The 20,261-nt window shown below is 47.8% G+C and overlaps 1 protein-coding gene across 7 annotated transcripts in view; it reads left to right on the top strand.

Annotated features, from left to right (window-relative positions):
• The window catches only part of MED24 (mediator complex subunit 24), a 32,027-nt gene that overhangs the window by 4,327 nt on the left and 7,439 nt on the right, over window positions 1-20,261 (top strand). For 2 of the 7 annotated variants that reach the window (XM_036837687.1, XM_036837691.1), the window contains exons 2-16: window positions 2,698-3,429; window positions 3,834-4,044; window positions 4,133-4,215; window positions 13,717-13,755; window positions 14,105-14,178; window positions 14,543-14,775; window positions 14,919-14,975; window positions 16,422-16,533; window positions 16,685-16,835; window positions 17,128-17,241; window positions 17,753-17,800; window positions 18,210-18,292; window positions 18,578-18,664; window positions 19,104-19,215; window positions 19,673-19,815. In XM_036837687.1, the coding sequence (XP_036693582.1) occupies window positions 3,915-4,044; window positions 4,133-4,215; window positions 13,717-13,755; window positions 14,105-14,178; window positions 14,543-14,775; window positions 14,919-14,975; window positions 16,422-16,533; window positions 16,685-16,835; window positions 17,128-17,241; window positions 17,753-17,800; window positions 18,210-18,292; window positions 18,578-18,664; window positions 19,104-19,215; window positions 19,673-19,815 (1,466 nt within the window). In that variant the 5' untranslated portion in view covers window positions 2,698-3,429; window positions 3,834-3,914. Of the gene's footprint in view, window positions 1-2,697; window positions 3,445-3,833; window positions 4,045-4,132; window positions 4,216-13,716; window positions 13,756-14,104; window positions 14,179-14,542; window positions 14,776-14,918; window positions 14,976-16,421; window positions 16,534-16,684; window positions 16,836-17,127; window positions 17,242-17,752; window positions 17,801-18,209; window positions 18,293-18,577; window positions 18,665-19,103; window positions 19,216-19,672; window positions 19,816-20,261 lie in introns of those variants that run through there. The other 5 variants (XM_036837690.1, XM_036837689.1, XM_036837688.1 and 2 more) reach the window with 5 other exon arrangements.

The following is a 20,261-nucleotide window of genomic DNA, read 5'->3' as shown; positions in this document are numbered from 1 at the left end:
TGGACCTTTCCTGGGAGCAGTGGGAAGACAGAGATGGAACTGTGGGCATCCAGGAGGTGTCCCTGGAACCACCTTGTAGGCTTCTCCCCCATCCTCCTCTTCCCCAGATAGACAGAGAGCAGGGATTCTGAGGTGGGGACTGGTGGGGGGAGGGAACTGGTTTGGAGCCAGCTGTGTATGAGTGTGTGGGAACAACTCTCTTTCTTTCCCACCCACCTGCTGCCAATTAACTCCCCGTAGTGGGGGGACCCAGGCAAGCATCCAAAGGAAAATGTTCCAGTTAGAGGAGGGAAACGAGTCAGTTACCCTATAGAGAGAAGGGAAGATGAAACCCTTTGTGCGTTGTATGCTTACCAAGTATTTCAGTGTTTCTGGGTCTAGACTTGCCACTTTTCCTTATACTTCTTTCCAGCCTAGGTGAGGAATGATTCCATGTCCTCGGTTACCAAAACCCCAATTCCTCACAGCCTCTTACCCCACCCCAAGTCCTCACTCTGACCTAGTTCCTTTTCTGTTACTGCTCCAGTGTCGCCATATCACTCTGCCTGGCTGGCTTCTATCTGCCCCTCTTCTCCAGCCAGACCCCTTCCCCAGCCAGACCAGCCAACAAGATGAAGAGCTTGGGGCTCAGGGCTAAGAGAGCAGAAGTGGGAGCCCAGTCTGTATCAGTGCTGGGGGAGAAGAAAAGGACAGCCAAGGAAAGTGGAATAAGTAAGAGGGATATGTGAGAGGGGCTGTGTGTGGACAGGTTTCCTTCTACACCCAAAGGGGATGTTGGCATCTCTTCTCCCACCCACAGGAGTATTATCATGGAGTCCTGTCCTTGTGGAGGGCAAGCCAAGAGCTTGTGGGTCCTAGGAAGCTATTCTGGTCTGAAGGGAAGCGGTGGTGTACAGAAAGGCTGTCTCTGAAACTGACAGACTGGAGAGTCAGGACAAAGTAGAGAAATTGGAAATAGCCCTTGCCCAGAACTAAGGAAGCCCTTTTAGGGAATTCCCTGGTGGTCCAGTGGTTAGGACTCCACGCTTTCACTGCCAATGGCCCAGGTTCAATCCCTGGTTGGGGAACTAAGATCCCACAAGCCATGCGGCATGGCCAAAATAATAATAATAATAATAAAATAATAATAATAATAATAATAATAATAATAATAATAATAATAATAATAATAATAATGGAGTCCTTTTACACCCTTAGGAGTCCAGTCCTTGGGGAAACCCTGCCAAGCCTAGAGAAAGGGCTGCTGGTGACAGGTGGGGGATAGGGAAGGCAGACGGTCTCACTATAGAAGCCACCTCCCTGCCACTGTAAAGTGGGGAGGAGGTGCCCCCCTGGAGATCTGCCAGCTTCCTGACAGAAGGGGATGATTTGAGTTCAGACTATCACTATCCTCAGGGCCCAAACATTCTCCACTCCCATGTGGACTGGACCAAATACCTACTAAGTCAGGAGCAGTAACAAAGTTGACAGTTTTTCTCCAAGAGGGCAGTTTGGGCTCTGAGGGATGGGAAAGGAGCTGCAGGATCCAGGGATGGGTCAAGGTGGGGAGCCCTAAGCTGCAGTAACAGCAAAGAGATGAGAGGAGGGAAGCAGGCAAAGGTAGAGTGAGGGGCCTGGGAGAAGAAGGGAAGCCAGATATGTGAGGGACTGCTGAGAAAAAGGGTCTGTGGCTGTCTCCAGTATGTGTGTGTGTGTGTGTGTGTGTGTGTGTGTGGCTGGGGGGATTTTGGAGGTTAAGTGTGAGGAGTCTGGGTTCTCCCTCCTTCCTGCTTTGGAAGCTTTGGCTACACATATTTGGCAGCTGTTTTGTATAAACATCATTTCCCCGTGGTGTCACTTGGGCAGGCACTAAAGGGAGCAGAGTGGAAGCGGTTGTGGGTGGGTTATGGGGATGGAGGAAGGCCATAGGCAGTCATGACCTTAGAGGGATGTGATCTGGCTCTCCTCCAGGTGCACTCTCCTCTTCAGAACAGGAGTTCTTGTCTCCCTGTTTAGACTATGCTCCAGATACCCAGGATCCTGTTATTCTCTTCCCTGAGGGCCTCATGTTTGCTTCCAGGGCCTTAGTGGACTGCTCTTCCAGAGTCGTCCATCTGAGAACTGATTTTGCCACTGAAAGTATGACCAAAGAATGGTTACTGGGAAATATGGATGGAGCTTGGACTCATGGACGGGGATATGAGGCTCCTCACGGTATGGGATGTGGGGCTGAAAATAGGGGTGGCAGGACACTGGCTGGAGGCTTCCATGTTCTGATTGTAAATGTTAGCGATGACCTGTCCACGGGACAGGACAGGGATGAGGGCTGTGTATAGGGAAGCTCAGATGAGGCCCAGATGTTGGAGTCAGAGGTGGGTAGCATTTGCTTTTGGCTTCTCACTGCGGGGAAGGGAGGAAGAAGGGCTAATACCCCAAACACTGGACATAATTATCTACAATATGGTTCCATAGGATAAAGCGAGACATCATATTGTTTTTAATAAACGTTTCTTTAAAGAACAGTTTTAGATTTATAGGAGAAAATTTGAAGATAGTAGAGGGTCCTTATGTACCCCACACCCAACCCCCTGCCTTTAACCTCTTACATTAGTATGGTACATGTTACAATTTATGAACCAATATTGATATATTTTTATTAACGAAAGTCCATGCTTTATTCAGATTGCTTAGTTTTCACCCAATGTTCTTCTGTTTCAGGATCACATCCAGGATACCAAGTTACATTTAGTCATCGTGTCTCCTTAGGCCCTCTTGACTGTAACAGTTTCTCAAACTTTCCTTATTTTCTATATCCTAAACCTCAGTTTCCTCCTTACGTCTCCCTGTAGTCAAGCAGTATTCTGGGCCAAGAGATTCTGAGAGGACTTCCAGATTTGGGGGTGAAGTAGTGGGTGAGGTGTGTACAACGGACAGAGACTCAATGTCACTTCTGGAATACAGGTGTGGAAATGAGAAGAACTCAGGTAGACCCAGGGGTTTAGGAGAACAAAAAGAGGCCAGGAAAGAGAAAACCTATTGCTGAACGCCACACCTTTGGTGTGCCTACTAACTACGGGTAATGAAAGGGTGTCGGAAAGTGATTTAAATGCTCGGTCGATAGTGACGTCACTGGACGATGCCTGATAGCGGGAGACCTTTCGAGAGCCTTTCTCCCTAAGCCCCCCGAGTCTTTGCGATGCCTCAGCTCCTAGTAGTCTTTCCCTAAAGGAGAGAAACAATGCGAGCTGACCAGCTTCGTCTCTTGGGTTCCTCGCTTAGCGTCCTCGCTGGCGGAGTCCAAGGAACTACAATTCCTAGAAGACATCGTGGCATGAGCGATCTCTTGCTGCATTCCTATTGGTTCATATTTGTTACTCCCAGCCAATAGAAAATTAGCTCTTTGATAAGTGCCAAAATGGCGGTACCTAGGATCTAGAGCTAGATTGTCCGGTAGGCTTAAATTTGGTGAGGCGGTGGATGAAAAGGAAAGGGGGAATTATAGTTTCAGGGTTGGGGAAGGTGGAGGGAATGGGTGGTGGCGGGGAGGTAATCGGGATTTGGGGTGGTAGTGGCTGAGGGACGCAGCCGGAGCTAAGGGAGTATTTAGGCAACCGGAACTGGCTTAACCCCTTGCTACGCATTTATTCTTCGTATTAAGCCCCTTTGACACCCTCTTCTTAGTGCTCCAGTTTAGAGAAAGTTGATTCAGGAGGGAAAAACCTGACAGGATCCCTACTTTGCCCCTTTCTCCTTTTTCTCATTCTAGTTTTGCCTCCCTTAAATCTTCCTGTATCTTCTCCATTCCATTTAACTCTGTGCTGCACCCCCCCCCCGCCCCCCGTTCTTTTCCTCAGAATCCCCTCGCCCCTTCTCTAGCTCGACTTCTCCCACCTCAAGGCTGACCGCCACCGGCCCCGCCTCCTCAGAGTAAAATCATGAAGGTGGTGAACCTGAAGCAAGCCATTTTGCAAGCTTGGAAGGAGCGATGGAGTGACTACCAGTGGGCAATCAACATGAAGAAATTCTTTCCCAAAGGAGCCACCTGGGACATTCTCAACCTAGCAGGTCTCAAGTGAAGTAGGAAGGAAGGGTGGGAGGGTTAAACCCAGAAATGTTGTAACCACTCAGTCTTCCTTTGTTATTCCCCTTGCAGAAGCACTACTGGAGCAGGCCATGATTGGACCTTCCCCCAATCCTCTCATCCTGTCCTACCTGAAGTATGCCATTAGTTCCCAGGTAAACTCTTCCACCTATGCCAGAGAATGAGGGTTTGAAGGTAAAAGACTTGGAATACAGTTGTCAGCTCACACTTTCTAGGTGAATTTGTTTGAACACATCATTTCTCTGAGCCTCAGTTTTCTTGTGAAAATAATAATACTTCATTGGTTATGATGACTGTTACATTAACTTATTCTATCAATAAATATTCACAGATGCTTGTATGTGCCAGACGGTGCCATAGGCTCTGGGGATTTAGCTGTGAACAAGGTCTAATCCAAGCACACAAGGAATATAGTGGGTAATACAGGCATGTAAATAAGCAGTCAGTCACAGGATGGGATTATGATATAGGCTCGGACAGAGTACTATGGGAGTACATAGGAGGGATACCTAATCCAGTCTGAGCAACCAGGTAGGGAGTGATGTTTAAACCAAGACGTGAGTGTTGAGTGGGAGTTAGCCAGGCAGATTGATGAGCGTGTACGAAGCAGAGAGAAAAGCATAGGCAACGGCTGGGAGACAAACATCACATGATGTTTAGGAACTGAAAATAATGTGGTATGGCTAGAGTAGCAGTTTTGGTTTCAGGACATTTTGTATTCTTAAAAATTGAGTCTCCTACAGAGCTTTTGTTTAGATGTATTATATCTATTCATATTTACCACTTTAAAAATGAAAGCTGAGAAATGTAAAAACTATGTATTTAAAAGTAATAAAAAGTAAACCCATTATATGTTAATATAAGTAAGATTTTAATGAAAAATAACCATATTTTCCAAAACAAACAAAAATTAGTGAGGAAAGTGGCATCGTTTTACATTTTTGCAAATCTCTGTAATTTTGGCTTAATAGAATACAGCTGAATTCTCATAGCTGCTTCTGCATTCAGTCGTTGCAGTAGGCTGTTTCAGCTGAAGTATATGAGGGAAATCTGGCCTCACACATGAAGTATTTAGTTTGAAAACGGAAGAACATTTTAATAAGCCTTTCAGATAAATGTGGATATTCTTTGACATTACGCTAAAGTTCAATAGGTGATGTGAAATCACATCAATGAACTTTTAATACTCTGCTACATTAAAATCCATTGGTCTCTCTCTTGCGCTTTGAATAGATCTTTTACCCATGCCTGATTTTATAAATTGTGAATTGGTCATTTGGTAAATATCCATTACTAAGTTATATAGATATTCTAATTGTTGACACATTTAATTACATAATGTCATCACATGTCATGGAGCCTCTGGGACATTCCACTGTACAATTGTGAGAGAATAAGAGTAAAAAAGGGGGGCTTCCCTGGTGGTACAGTGGTTAAGAATCCGCCTGCCAGTGCAGAGGACACGGGTTCAACCCCTGGTCCAGGAAGATCCCACATGCCGTGGAGCAGCTAAGCCCGTGAGCCACAACTACTGAGCCTGCGCTCTAGAGCCCATGAGCCACAGCTACTGAGCCCATGTGCCACAACTACTGAAGCTCGTGCGCCTAGAGCCCGTGCTCCGCCACAAGAGAAGCCACCGCAATGAGAAGCCTGCGCACCACAATGAAGAGTAACCCCCACTCGCTGCAACTAGAGAAAGCCTGAGCACAACTACAAAGACCCAATGCAGCCAAAAATAAATAAGTAAATAAATTTATATAAAAACGCATACACAAAGCATCCCATTGCTTTAAAAAAAAAAAAAAAGTAAAAAAGGCAAATGACATCTTAGTATTTTAAAAACAGTTTTGACCTCACAGATCCCCAGGGGCTCCTGGACCATATTTTGATAACTGCTGGGTTAGCACTTCAAGGAGGAGAATGGTTTAGAGAGAAAGACAGAGGTTAGGTCATAAGTGACCTGTGGATGATACTAAGGAGTTTGGACTTTATCTTAGGGTGACGAATAATCATTTAAAGGGTTTTAAGTGGAGGAATAGTGTGATAAGATTTATATATATATATATATTTAACGTGCAATAAAACGTATAACTCTTAAGATTAATTCATTGAGTTTTAGTTATTGTGTATACCCATGTCACTAACTTCCGAAATAAGATACAGAATGTTTCCATTCTCCCAGAAAGTTTCCTTGTACCCTTTTCTAGTCCATCTTCCTTTTCTAGTCCACTAAATGTTTTCTATCACCGTAGATTACTGTTGCCTATATTTGGATTTCATAGAAATGGACTCATATAGTATAAACTCTTAATGCTGTCTTTTTTTATTTAACATAAATGTTGTTGAGCTTTATGTTGTTGTGTATGTCAGTAGTTCATTCTTTTTTTAAATACATTTATTTATTTATTTATTTATTTTTGGCTGCATTGGATCTTCGTTGCTGCGCGTGGGCTTTAGTTGGGGCGAGTGGGAGCTACTCTTGGTTGTGGTGCGGTGGCTTCTCTTGTTGCGGAACGTGGGCTCTAGGTGCACGGGCTTCAGTAGTTGTGGCACGTGGGCTCAGTAGTTGCGGCTTGCGGGCTCTAGAGCACAGGCTCAGTAGTTGTGGCGCATGGGCTTAGTTGCTCCACGGCATGTGGGATCTTGCACTGGCAGGCGGATTCTTAACCACTGCGCCACCAGGGAAGCCCTTCATTCTTTTTTTAAATTGCTGAGTAGGGACTTCCTTGGTGGTCCGGTGGTAAAGAATCCACCTTACAATGCAGGGGACATGGGTTTGATCCCTGGTCAGGGAACTAAGATCCCACAAGCTGCGGGGCAACTAAGCCCGCATGCCACAACTACTGAGCTCGCACGCCTCAACTAGAGAGCCTGTGTGCTGCAAACTACAGGGTCCATGCGCTCTGGAACCCGCATGCCACAACTACGGAGCCCACGAGCCCTGGAGCCTGTGCGCCACAACCAAAGAGAAAACCCGCACGCCGCAACTAGAGAGAAGCCTGCGCACCCGCAACAAAAGATCCTGCATGCCTCAACAGAGATCCCATGTGCCGCAACTAAGACCCGACGCAGCCAAAAATAAATAAAAATAAATAAATAATAAATCTTAAAAAAAAAAATTGCTGAGTAGTATTCCTCAGCTGGCTCATGGTTCTTATGCTTCCTTTTTCCTCTTGGCATCAAGTCTGCTTTCTGTGTTGGCACATATTCATCTACCTTGTTCTTTTTTTTAATAAATTTATTTATTTTTTATTTATTTATTTTTGGCTGCGTTGGGTCTTCATTGCTGTGTGCAGGCTTTCTCTAGTTGTGGCGAGTGGAGGCTACTCTTTGTTGCGGTGCACGGGCTTCTCAACTGTGGTGGCTTCTCGTTGTGGAGCACGGGCTCTAGGTGCACGGGCTTCAGTAGTTGTGGTGCATGGGCTCTAGAGCACAGGCTCAGTAGTTGTGGCACATGGGCTTAGTTGCTCTGCGGCATGTGGAATCTTCCTGGACCAGGGATCAAACCAGTGTCCCCTGCATTGGCAGGCAGATTATTAACCCCTGCGCCACCAGGGAAGTCCCTACTTTTTTCTTTTTAACTGCTGCCTAATGTTCCATATGTAGTGTAATTTAAGTTGTTTTAAATTTTTTACCGTTATAGTCAATGTTTCACTGAACATTCTTGTACTTGCCTCTCTGCATATCTGGGACTGTTTCCCTAGGATAGATACCTAGAAATGGAATTGCTGATTTGAAGAGTGCACACATATTAAATTATAGTAGATCCTGCAGATTGCCCTCAAAAAAAGGATTGTATCAGTTTACACCTGCCCCATAGTGCTTGATAGTATTTCCCCACACCTTTGCCAAGGTTGAATCTTTTAAGATTATTTTCTAGAGAGGCAAAAAATTACAACATGTTATAAGACGTATTTCCATGATTGTGATATTGAGCATATTTTTTCATATGTTTATTGGCTCTCTGTGTATATTCTGTGAATTACTTGTGAATATCATTTGCCCATTTTTCTGTCATTAGTTTGTTTTCTTAAATTTTTTAGTAACAGCTTTATTTGAGATATAAATCACATACCATACAGTTTACCCATTTAAGGTGTACAATTCACTGGTTTTTAGTATATTTAGAATTGTGCAAACATCACTACAGTCAATTTAGAACATTTTCATCACTCCAAGAATTCTTACTGATGTTTAAGTCTTTTAGTATATTCTATCTTGTAATCATTGTCTGTTTTTTATGTTTTAAATTTTCTATCACTTTTTTACTTTATCATTTTATTTTTTTTAGCATGCAGAATTTTATTTATTTATTTGTTTATTTTGGCTGCACCGTGTGCCTTGCAGGATCTTAGTTACCCAAGCAGGCATTGAACCCAGGCCCTCGGCAGTGAAAGCATGGAGTCCTAACCACTGGACTACCAGGGAATTCCCCAGAATTTTATTTTATTATTAATTTTAAAAATATTTATTTATTTGGCTGCATCGGGTCTTAGTTGCGGCACACAGGATCTTCGTTGTGGGCGCGGACTTCTGTCTAGTTCTGGCTCACGGGCTCTAGAGCGCATGGCCTTAGTTGCCCCACGGTATGTGGGATCTTAGTTGCCCGACCAGGGATCGAACCCGCGTCCCCTGCATTGGAAGGTGGATTCTTGACCATTGGACCACCAGGGAGGTCCCTCCCCAGAATTTTAAATATGTATTTGTTGTCAGATTTAACCACTTTTTCCTCTATATGGCTTTTGTCTTGCATAAGGGCTTCCCTGCTCCAAGGATCAAAATATAGTCCTTAATTTCTGCCAACACTTCACTTTGTTTTATCCATTTAAAACTTATTCTGGTGTGAGGAAGAGATCCAAATTTATTTATTTTTCCAAATAGATGGACAATTGGCTCAATTGCCTTTGTTGAATAGGCCATTCTTTGTCATATCTTAAATTCTCTTACAGACTAGGGTCTATTTCTTGACATTCTAGTATATTTCATTGACATATTTGTATTCTTGTACCACTACTTCACTGTTTTAATTACTATACCTTTATAGTATGTTTGATATCTTGTTAGGGAAGTGTTCCCTTAGTTGTTTGATTTTTCAAAAATTTCTTGGCTGTTTTCAGGCATTTTCTTTTCCAGACAGATTTTAGACTCAACTTAATTTCCTTAAAAAGGCCTTTTGCATTTTGATTGGGGTTTCCTTGACACTGTGGATTTGGGGGATTTGTGGATCAATTTTAGAAACATCACTCTGATTGCAATTTGAAGAATGAGTTGGAGGGAGGTAAGACAGAAAGCAGGGAGACAATTTTTCTGTAAAGGACCAGATAGTAAATACTTTCAGCTTAGCAGGCCGTATGGTCTCTGTTAGCAGGCCTATAACGTGTAGGCGATATAGAAGTAAGTGGACATGGCTGTGTCCTGATGCACCTTTATTTACAAAAAAGGTGATGAGCCAGATATAGCTTGCGAGCTGTTGTTTTCCAGCCCCTGATCTCGGCTGTTGCAGTGATTCAGGTAAGAGATGATACTAGCATAAACTTGAGAAGTGGCAGCAGAAGAAAAAAGATGAATTCAAGAACAAATTAGGAATTGGCATTGCGAGGACTTGGTGATTAACTGAATGAAAGGTGTGAGGGAGAGGAAGAAGTCAAGGCCAGTGTCTAGGTTTCTGGTTTGGACATCTGGATGGCTGATGGGATCGTAAGGAGACGGTGGGAGAAGAGCAGGACTGTTGTTCGCGTTGCAGATGAGGGGTGGAGATGCCTTGTTTGATTCTGGCCTTCTTTCGTGAAAAGCGCCTGTGTGGGCTGTCAAAGAGAAGACACTCAGTAGGCAGTAGAACATCGATGTCTGGGAGTCAGGGGGAGAGGTCAGGGCTGGAGCTACGGTTTAGGAGTTGTCAGCCGCAGGTGGTAATTGAAGCTACGGGCATGGATGAGATTTACCCAGAGAGAGCGTGCAGAGGGAGCAAAGAAGTGACCCAAGCCATATTTCTAAGGAACCAGTCACATTTAAGGAACACACATAGGAAAAGAATTCCTGATATGAGACTGAAAAGAAGGGACCAGTGAGGAGAGAAGGAAAACAAGGGAGTGTGGTATCAAGAAAAGCCCAGGGGGGACTTCCCTGGCAGTCCAGTGGTTAAGACTCCGTGCTTCCAATGCAGGGGGCGGGGGTTCGATCCCTGGTTGGGGAACTAAGATTCAGCATGCCTCAAGGCGTGGCCAAAAAAGAAAAGCCCAGGGAGGAGAGGACCAAAGGATGAGGAGGTGTTTCCTGGTGTGAGATGCTGCTGAGAGGTCAGTGAGATCATAACTGAGAAGTATCCATGGGGTTTAACAAGTTTGTTGATGAGCTTAATGAGAGATTTCATGTGGTGGGAAGGACAGAAGTGATTGGAGTGGGTCGCATTGTGAATGGAAGGTGGGGAGGTAGAGTGTAGAGAACTCCTATGACTGTGAAGAGGGCGTGGTGGTTAGTTGGAAGTATAGGGTCTGCGGGAGTTTCTTTTAAAAAGAGAAGAATCTTGAGATGTGTAAACTGGTGGCAAAGGCAAGAGATAGGAAGAGCCTGAAGTACCAGTGAGTGAGAAATAAATATATATGCAAGACCTCCCTGACTTGTAAAGTGCTATGCAAAATTAGTAATTTATTCTTCCCTCGGAGTCAAGAGGCTCTTTGGTCCAGTGCTGTGCATGTAGAGGGCACTTCGGAGTAGTTGAAGGCGTCGAATATGAAGAAGAGAAGGGGGATTAGAGAGCAGCTGCAGGGTCTCTCTGGGCTGGCCAGGTGTGCACTGGGCCGTGTCAATGGGCTCCAGCCTCGGGGGCTGGTGGTAGTTTAGAGCTTCTCCGTTGATAGATATAGTAGGACTGAGATAAGTTATAAGTCCTGCTGTGAAAAACAGTTCACCATGTGGGAAGTATTTTTAGGTCTTTAGAGTAGAGGGCTTTATTGATACTGTTAGCAGAAATTCACTGAACACAATTCTGAATTTGGAGACGATAAATTCATAGTAACTAACAACATCCCTGAGAACGTACAGAATTGGGGCTTTCTCTTGTGGTAGTTTGGGGTCAGCTTCTAGTGGAAACATCCAGCTCCCCCTTCAGGTTGGTATCCAGCAAGGTTCAGTTCACTGCCAAGCTCTTGCTATGGGGACATCAGTTATAAATAAACAAACACTCGCCTGGAACGTTATGGTCATCCTGCCAGGCAGGCTCCCAACTTTCTGGTCCCTGTCAAACACCAGCTAGTGCTTCACAGCATGACCCGCTGAGAGTGGCACTAAACACTAATTGTGTATTTAAATCCTCTGTGTGTTTTGCTCCTCTTTATCCAAGAATACTGGTTAAAAAATGTCTGAACAGAGAGCAGCCTGTTCATGTGAGGGAGAAATTATACATGGAAGGCATTGCCAAGCATGTAAAATTTGCCATACTGAGTCATTGAGGGTGACTTAGCTTTCTTCTTTTTTTTTAAAAAATTTATTTGTTATTTTTGGCTACGTTGGCTCTTCTTTGCTGCACGCGGGCTTTCTCTAGTTGCGGCGAGCGGGGGCTACTCTTCCTTGCGGTGCACGGGCTTCTCATTGCAGTGGCTTCTCTTGCTGCGGAGCACGGGCTCTAGGTGCACAGGCTTCAGTAGTTGCGGCTCGCGGGCTTCAGTAGTTCTGGCTTGCGGGCTCTAGAGCGTAGGCTCAGTAGTTGTGATGCACGGGCTTAGTTGCTCCGCGGCATGTGAGATCTTCCTGGACCAGGGCTCGAACCCATGTCCCCTGCCTTGGCAGGCTGATTCTTAACCACTGCGCCACCAGGGAAGCCCTAGCTTTCTTCTTAAATCTTTGGAAATTTCTTTTCCTCTAGTGAAGACAACCTGTGAGGCAGGTGATTATCCTGACAGTTTCTGGCATTGTATTCTGCTTTTTATTTTGGTATATTTTGCCACTGATTTTGAGTATAGAGTTGTAACTATTTTCTATAGTATTATTCATATTTGATCAGCATGCTATAATTATTTTTTAAAAATATGACAACTTAAAAGCTCTCTGTAAGGTTTGATTTCATTCAGGACAGATTATTTCTTTTGAACTACATCTCCAATCTTATAATGGTGATAATAGGTTTTACTAATAGAAATTTGTGTTAAGGTAAAATTTTTTCAGAATGCTAGTTACAGAATTCATCAAACCAAAGCAGTCCTACTATGTGGTAGGCCCCAGACTAGGTTCTAGGGAAACATATAAATTTAACACGATTTCTGTTCTCAGGGATCTTGCTGTTCAGATGGCATTTTGCAAAATGTGTTTTGCAGATACTAGTTAAATGAGATTCCTTGGTCAAATAAATTGGAAAAATATTGCTTGCTTCGTCTCCAGTGATCTTAGAGAGTCTCATTGTATACAAGTATATTATTATGGGTAAGAGCAGTCCTACAGTAAAGAAAGCTCTTTTCTAAAAGAACCCTTTAAAGAAAGCTCTTTGTATATGTTTATTTCAGGGTTTCTCAGATTCATATCACACAGAAGCTCTGTGCATGTGTGTGCATGTGTAAAAGTTTTTAACATCTTGAGGACCCTTTGGAACAGCATCACCCAATAGAACTTTCTACAGTGATAAAAATGTTTTATATCTGCGCTGTCCAATACAGCAGCCACTAGCCCCATGTGGCTGTTGAGCACCTGAAATGTGGTTACTATGACTAAGGAACTGAATTTTTAATGTTATTTAACTTTAATTTAAACAGCCATATGTGGCTAGTGGCTTCCCTATTGGACATTGCAGCTTTGGAAGCTACTTTGAGAAATATTGATCTAAGGGTGTGTTTTACTTATTCATTCTACAAACATTAACAAGTTGATGGTGGTCACTGAGTAAAAGCACCCTTGTCTTTTTTTTTTTTTAACATCTTTATTGGAGTATAATTGCTTTACAACGTTGTGTTAGCTTCTGCCGTATAACAAAGTGAATCAGCTATATGTATACATATATCCCCATATCTCCTCTCTCTTGCGTCTCCCTCCCACCCTCCCTAAGCACCCTTGTCTTCAAGGAGCTCCTAGTTTGGTGGGGGCAGCAGGTACCCACTGTGTAATGATGGGTCTAAGGGGATTACTTGGAGCACCGAGAAAGGATTTCAGCTTTGGGTGGTGTCCTGGAGGTATCCTAGAGAATGAGTATGTGTATTGAAATTCACTTCCTATTTCAAAGTGGAGTTACTACCTATTCATTGCAGGAACAGTTCGTATGTCTCCATTCTTGTCCAGATAAAATCACCCTTGGTAGGAGTTGCAGGAGTAGAGTAACATGACCTCACTCGTGTCCATTCTTCTGCCCACCAGCAGTCAAACCTTGTACTATACGGTGGACAGTGTGTGGCAGGTGAACATGAAACATGGCCCCTTTGAATACCCCCATATCATCTTCTTAGTGGGTTTATGCTGGTGCTGTCAGTCTTAGTGAGTTTGATGGAAGCAGGGGGCACAGTGCCTGGTGTTACTGCCTCTGGGCTTGTGGAAGGCCTCTTGAAGGGGTTGAGATTTTAGGAGCAACTTTAAGTGTCTGTGTTTTGTTCCTCTCAACTGTGTTGTTCCTCTCAGACACCAGTTGTCTGAACTTTATCTTTCTTCTTTCCTTCCAGATGGTGTCCTACTCCTCTGTCCTCACAGCAATCAGCAAGGTATGACCATAGCCACTCACAAGCTAGATGGGGGATGAGGGGGACAGAGATGTGGTAGTGACAGATGGGGCCCCACCTCCTTGACTGCTCTGATCGAGTGACCTCTGTGGCTGGGCAGGCAGCACAGCATGCCTCTGGCTGGCACGGCTGCCTTCCATTAGAGGGAGGGGGATCCTGGGAAGTGGGCACTGGCAATTAGGAGCCAATTTCCAATGTTGAAAGGCTGCCGAGTCTGAAACCTGGGGTTGGAGGAAAGATGAGCAGGACTCCTGAATGTGCCCGCTGCCTCACGTGTGAGACCGGGGGGTGACCGGGACACTCCGTCGCATCGCCACTGTTCTCTCCACAGTTTGATGACTTTTCCCGGGACCTGTGTGTCCAGGCTTTGCTGGATATCATGGACATGTTTTGTGACCGACTGAGGTAATGGCAGGGATGAGGAGCTCACAACCTTCTAGCATTATCTTAGTGTAAAGGAGAAGCTCCCGGCATATAGGCTCAGACCACCTCTGTTGGTTCCCACACTTCTTCCCACCTGCTCACCTGCACCCACCCATCCACATCTTTTTCTACTTACTCCCTTAGGACTAAAGTGCCTCTTCTCTATTTGGAGTAGCTCATTTGAAATCTTATCCAGTGAAAGCCAACAGGGCAGTCTTCCCCAGGACTTTGCAAGCTTCCCAACTTTCTTCCCTAGTAAGGGAGTGCCAGGCACTCTGGGGAACATGGGTGTGGGTCGGATTTCAGCCTTTGGATCAAAGACAGATTTTGCATCCTTTCCTGGTAGCTGTCACGGCAAAGCGGAGGAGTGCATCGGGCTGTGCCGGGCCCTTCTCAGCGCCCTCCACTGGCTGCTGCGCTGCACCGCAGCCTCTGCAGAGCGGCTCCGGGAGGGGCTGGAGGCCGGCACCCCAGCGGCTGGTGAGAAGCAGCTTGCCATGTGCCTGCAGCGCCTGGAGAAGACCCTCAGCAGCACCAAGAACCGGGCCCTGCTCCACATCGCCAAACTAGAGGAGGCCTGTATGTCCCCTGGTTCCCTGAGCCCCACCTGTCACTGCTCCCATAGCCGGTTCTTTAACTGAGAGGGGAGAGGCAGGATGCCATCCCACTTTTTTCCAGGAGGATCTGAAATCATCCCACTTCCTTTTTTTTCTCCCCATAAGCATTGCATACATCCCAGGGACTTGGGCAGGGTGGCACCCGAGCCAATCAACCAACAGGTATTTACTGAGCATTATTGTATGCCCAGCACTGTGCCAGGTGCTGGGGGTGGGGGCGGGGGGCTACCGAAGGGGCATGTGGCAGGGTCCCTGCCCTCAACAAGTGTACATGCTAGTGGGGAGCAAGGCTAGTACATAATATACATGGAAAACACGAGAGGACAAGACAGGCACACCATCCGTCGCTGTGTTTGTCTCCATGTTACTCCTCTGAAAGCAAATAACTTTTTTGTGTTTGAGTGCTGCCTAAAACATCCCTTTAAATGCAGTACCTGCCTGCTGCCAGGCCTGTTGAGCCATACGCCTCTCGACTCAAGTGCAGATATTAAATGTTGGAACCCTCCAGAGCCCGGGATCAGACAGTTCACCTGGTGGGAGGGAACACGGGTATTTCTGGACATGGGGCCTGAAGGCCACGGTCTTGCTGATGAGGCTTGGGACTACCTAAGGATCTCTTGTTCTCCAGTAACGAGAATGCTGGAATGGGTTACACCCAGGTCTTTAGGACCTGGTTGAAGAACTTGTTATAGAATTAGTATATTTATTACTTCTCAAAATATGGTTATTGGCTATGAAAAGTCCAGAAAGATGATCACTATGTAAAAATGGGCTGTGTTGACAGTTTATCTATTTAGAGCGCTTGACAAATGTTTATTGGCTGAAAAATGAATGAATTTTTAACTTAATTTTATTGGATCTCAGGTCTTATCTTTTTGTTTTTTTTCCCCTATGCTACATGGAGGTTAATGGGCTAGTTGGTGCCATTATTCATCATTTGACCCTCTGGAAGTGTAACTAGGATAAGTGACTTATAAGTGCCAAACTATGTGGTATAGACCATGAGTTCAGGCATTTAGGAGTAAGAGGTCAGTGGGTTGGACCAGTTGGGTAAGTTGTTAAAGGAGCTGGGGCTTGAGCATAGACTCGCAGGATAGTGAGAGTGTGAGGGGAGAAGGTGAGTAGGAGGGGCTTTTCAGAGGGGAGAACAGCGAGAGCAAAGGCCCAGCCAGGGAGCAGGTGAACACAGAAGGCTGTTTAGGAATCCGGCTTGACTGGGGTGGAGAGCGGTGGCCGCTGGCAAGGCTGGCCCACTCTCGAAAAGATTTGTGGTCACCTCCCTGTTCTGGCCACTGGACTGCAAGCCCCCTGGGCCTCTCTCTGTCACTGCCTGTCTTCTGCCGTACCTAGTCTCTGAAGTCAGCTGTGGGCGACCCCTAAGGAATCGGGCTTCTGGGAATCGTTTCTAGCGGCTTCATCATTGGTGCTCACCCCCCTTCTGGAAACAGTGCATGCTGCCCTCAGGCCCCTAGCCTCCACGCCATCCTCGGGGGAAGCCTCCCTGCGTGGTTTTTGTGGGCCCAGGGGGGGCCAAGTCAAGGAGTTTGGGGCCAGTCTCTCCCTCTCCTCTGCTCCCCATCATTCTCTGCATTTTCTTTTCTCTGCCAGCCTCCTGGACTGCCATCGAGCATTGTCTCTTGAAGCTTGGGGAGATCCTGGCCAGTCTCAGCAACCCCCAGCTCCGGAGCCAGGCTGAGCAGTGTGGCACGCTCATTAGGAGGTACCTGCTCCCGGGGTGACCCGGTGAAGGGAGAGAGCAAAGGCCCGGGTATGGGTGGGAAGACGTGGCCTCTGGCCCTGACGCCTCTGCCCTCACCTCCTCTCTGACTCTTCCTCACCCCCCGCACGCTGTCCCCTGCGTGTCCCCTCAGCATCCCCAGCATGCTGTCCGTGCACTCTGAGCAGCTGCACAAGACTGGCTTCCCCACCGTCCACGCGGTGGTCCTGCTTGAGGGCACCATGAACCTGACGGGCGAGACGCAGCCCCTGGTGGAACAGCTGATGATGGTGAAACGCATGCAGGTGGGAGGCCAGGGCTGCTTCTCTGTCCCCAGGGCGGGCCGGCTGTGCGGGGGCGGGAGGGAGGATCTTCTGGTCTTTCAAGGGAGAAATAGGGTTTCTCCTAATTCGTGGTGGAACGTGCATGGTTCCGTCAGGTGGAATGGTTCTGCCATGTCACCTGCTGTCCCTGGTTCTTGCACAAGAGTCGGGGAGGTGCCTGTGCTGCCCGCCTGTGACCCACTGACCCCCGGGGGTCAGGAGACGGGAGGGTGGGGGGGCGCCCTCTTATGCTCTCCCTTGGGTCTTCCCACAGCATATCCCCACCCCGCTCTTTGTCCTGGAGATCTGGAAAGCCTGCTTCGTGGGCCTCATCGAGTCTCCTGAGGGCACGGGGGAGCTCAAGTGGACAGCTTTCACTTTCCTGAAGGTACTGGGGATGTGGGAGCCACGGAGAGCCAGTCTCAGGATGGTTCTCAGGAAGAGCGGAGACACCCTGGACCTTTGCCCCGCATTTCTCCCCGCTGACTTCATGCCCAGCTTGCCAGGTCCCCCAGCACAAGTTGCCCTTGGTGATTTTCCCTGAAGGTCCCAGGGCCGTTCAGCCTGCTTGGCAGGCCTCTGCCATGTCTTGGCCCACAGGTGCTGGGAGCTTGGTCATCAGCCATGTTGGCACGGGGCAGCTCCGGGAGCCCACTTTCACTTAGAGCATTTCCTTGTTGAGCCACGGAAGTGAGGGGTTCCTGGGCCCTGCAGGCTGAGGGCAGCGGGCGCTTGGGTAGACGTCAGCTTTCTCATTTGGCTCTTTGAGTGCTTTCACTTCCAGGGCAGGAGTGTTCCTGTCTCAACCCAGAGCAGGGGGACGGAAGGGATGCCTTTCGTTCTGGGTGAAAGAGAGAAGAAATTGAGCTTCCTGTTTTTCCCCCTGCCTCACCCTCTAGATTCCACAGGTTTTGGTGAAGTTGAAGAAATACTCCCATGGGGACAAGGTAAGTTAAAGAAATGAGCTGGGGAGTTGGCATGGGAACGGGTGAATCCTTGTGACAGCTCTGGAGAAACAAGGGCAAGGGAAGGGTCACTTGGCCCTACCTGGGCGGTAGTGCGTCCTTGTGCTGGGGAAGGCTGGAAGCGGGGGCATCCCCTGAGCATCTGCGGGCACCCACACACAGAAGGCAGCCAGGCTGCTCCGGAGGCGCGAGTGCCCGAGAGGACCAGGGCCGAGGTGGCAGGGAGCAGCGATGCCCCATGCTGTCCTCGTCCAGTCGCTGGAAGCCGGCAGTGGGCACGGCCGGCCTGTAGGCTGCTGTACCCAGCAGGGTGTCTTCGTGAGCCCGCATCACGGGCCATGGGTGGAGCGGAGGACCTGGAAGCCAGATGGCAGTTTCTGTCTCTTTGCAGGACTTTACTGAGGATGTCAATTCTGCTTTTGAGTTCCTGCTGAAGCTCACACCCTTGCTGGACAAAGCTGACCAGCGCTGCAAGTATGAGGTCCCCTGCTCACCTCGCTGTACTGGAAGGAGTTCTGGCTCTTCCCCTGCTCTTTGTGCCAGATCAGCACCAGGGGACCGGCTCCTTGCTCCTCCTCTCGGCAGGGGCAGGAGGCAGTAGCTCCGTGGTTGCCGAGCGCCCAAGCCCCTCTCCCTTCCCTCAGGCCCTCAAAATGTTCTTCACCCTAAAGGAGGGAGGATGTTGGGCAGGGCCTCACGGCTCCCCATTAATAATCCCTGCAGTATGCCTAGGCCCCCCATCATCTTTTTCCCTCACAGCTGTGACTGTACAAATTTCCTACTCCAAGAATGTAGCAAGCAGGGGCTTCTGTCTGAAGCCAGTACGAACAACCTCATGGCCAAGCGGTAAGTATGAGCTCCCGGGCTGGCCCAAGGGCCCCTTGACCACCCGCCTCATGTCCAGACTGGGCTGCTGGGTGCCTTTTCCCTCCTGTCGAGGGTTTGAGTGTGGGTGACGGGAACCACACCTAGGGTTACCAGGGACAGGAGATGCTGATTTCTGCAGACCAGGGTTTTGCACTGTTAGGGCTTTAACTCTCGCCTTCCTTTGTGATCGAAGTAGAAATTGTAAAACTTCCTTGAGTCTTAAATGAACTTTCAAAATAGATGTAAGGACTAGAGACGGTTTGAAGCAATTGCGATACTGGATGCGCTTTCATAAACATCACCGAGCCCAGCGGTGCTTATGTGCTTCGCGCCTTCTCTGTGCCTCTGCTTCTGGGCCTGGACTAAGGAGCGTGTCAGGAATTCATCTCTGTTCCCTTACCTTCTCTTGTGGCCACAGCAAAGCAGACCGGGAGCACGCACCCCAGCTGAAATCAGATGAAAATGCCAACATCCAGCCCAACCCCGGGCTGATCCTCCGCGCGGAGCCCACCGTCACCAACATCCTCAAAGTGAGTGCGCTGTTCCCTTGCCACCAGGGGCATGCCTTCCCTCTTTCCAGTTTCCCTCTTCTTCCAGATAAGTAAATAGGCCACGGACCTCTCTCTCTTCTGGTTACTTTGGAAGTAGAGAAAGGGGGAAGTTGAGGGAAGCGCCCCTGGAAACAAGTGTTTGTTGAGCTTCACTGGTCAGCCAGGCGCTGTGGTGGGTGCGGAAACAACGCTGAATCGCACAGCAGAGACCTCGCCCATCCTGACTCCAGCGCCATCGTCCCAGTTTAGCTGAGAGGAATGGATCGGAGAGCAAAGAATTTAAGGAACGGATTTCCAGATTGGAGTCAGATGTCGATTAAATGGCAGGTCCTGGTATCCCGTTTAATGGAGACATGCAGAGAGAGAAACTGTGGCTAGGCTGTATCTGGGGGGTCTTCAGTGTCCTTCGGGACTTGATGTCCTGTCTTGTCCCCAGACGATGGATGCAGACCACTCCAAGTCCCCGGAGGGGCTGCTAGGGGTCCTGGGCCACATGCTGTCTGGGAAGAGCCTGGACTTGCTGCTGGCTGCTGCTGCGGCCACTGGGAAGCTTAAGTCCTTTGCCCGGAAATTCATCAAGTAAGGAAGCCTGAGCCCCTGACCGGGGTCTGGGAGGCATGTGTGAAGGAGGAGGTGGGGACTTCCCTGGTGGCCCAGTGGCTAGGACTCTGTGCTCCCGATGCAGGGGGCCCGGGTTCGATCCCTTGTCAGGGAACTAGACCCCACATGCCGCAACTAGGAGTTCACATGCTACAACTAAGAGTTCACATGCCGCAACTGAAAGATCCCGCGTGCTGCAATGACGATCCCGTGTGCCGCAACTAAGACCCGGCACAGCCAAATATAAATAAATAAATATTAAAAAGGAAGAAAGCAAAAAACAAAGGAGGAGGTGGCAGAATAAGGGCGAGGCACTGGGGTCTGAGTCTCCCCAGAGATGCCAAGGCAGAGCATCCCAGCTGGAGACCTGGGGGAAGGGCCCATTCTCTGGACATGAAGTGCTGTTTTCTCTTCAGCTGAGGATG

Source organism: Balaenoptera musculus, chromosome 20, assembly GCF_009873245.2.
Source record: "Balaenoptera musculus isolate JJ_BM4_2016_0621 chromosome 20, mBalMus1.pri.v3, whole genome shotgun sequence".
Taxonomy (NCBI): Eukaryota; Metazoa; Chordata; class Mammalia; order Artiodactyla; family Balaenopteridae; genus Balaenoptera; species Balaenoptera musculus.
Note: the sequence above shows the minus strand (reverse complement) of the source record. Positions and strands in the feature narration are given on the sequence as shown.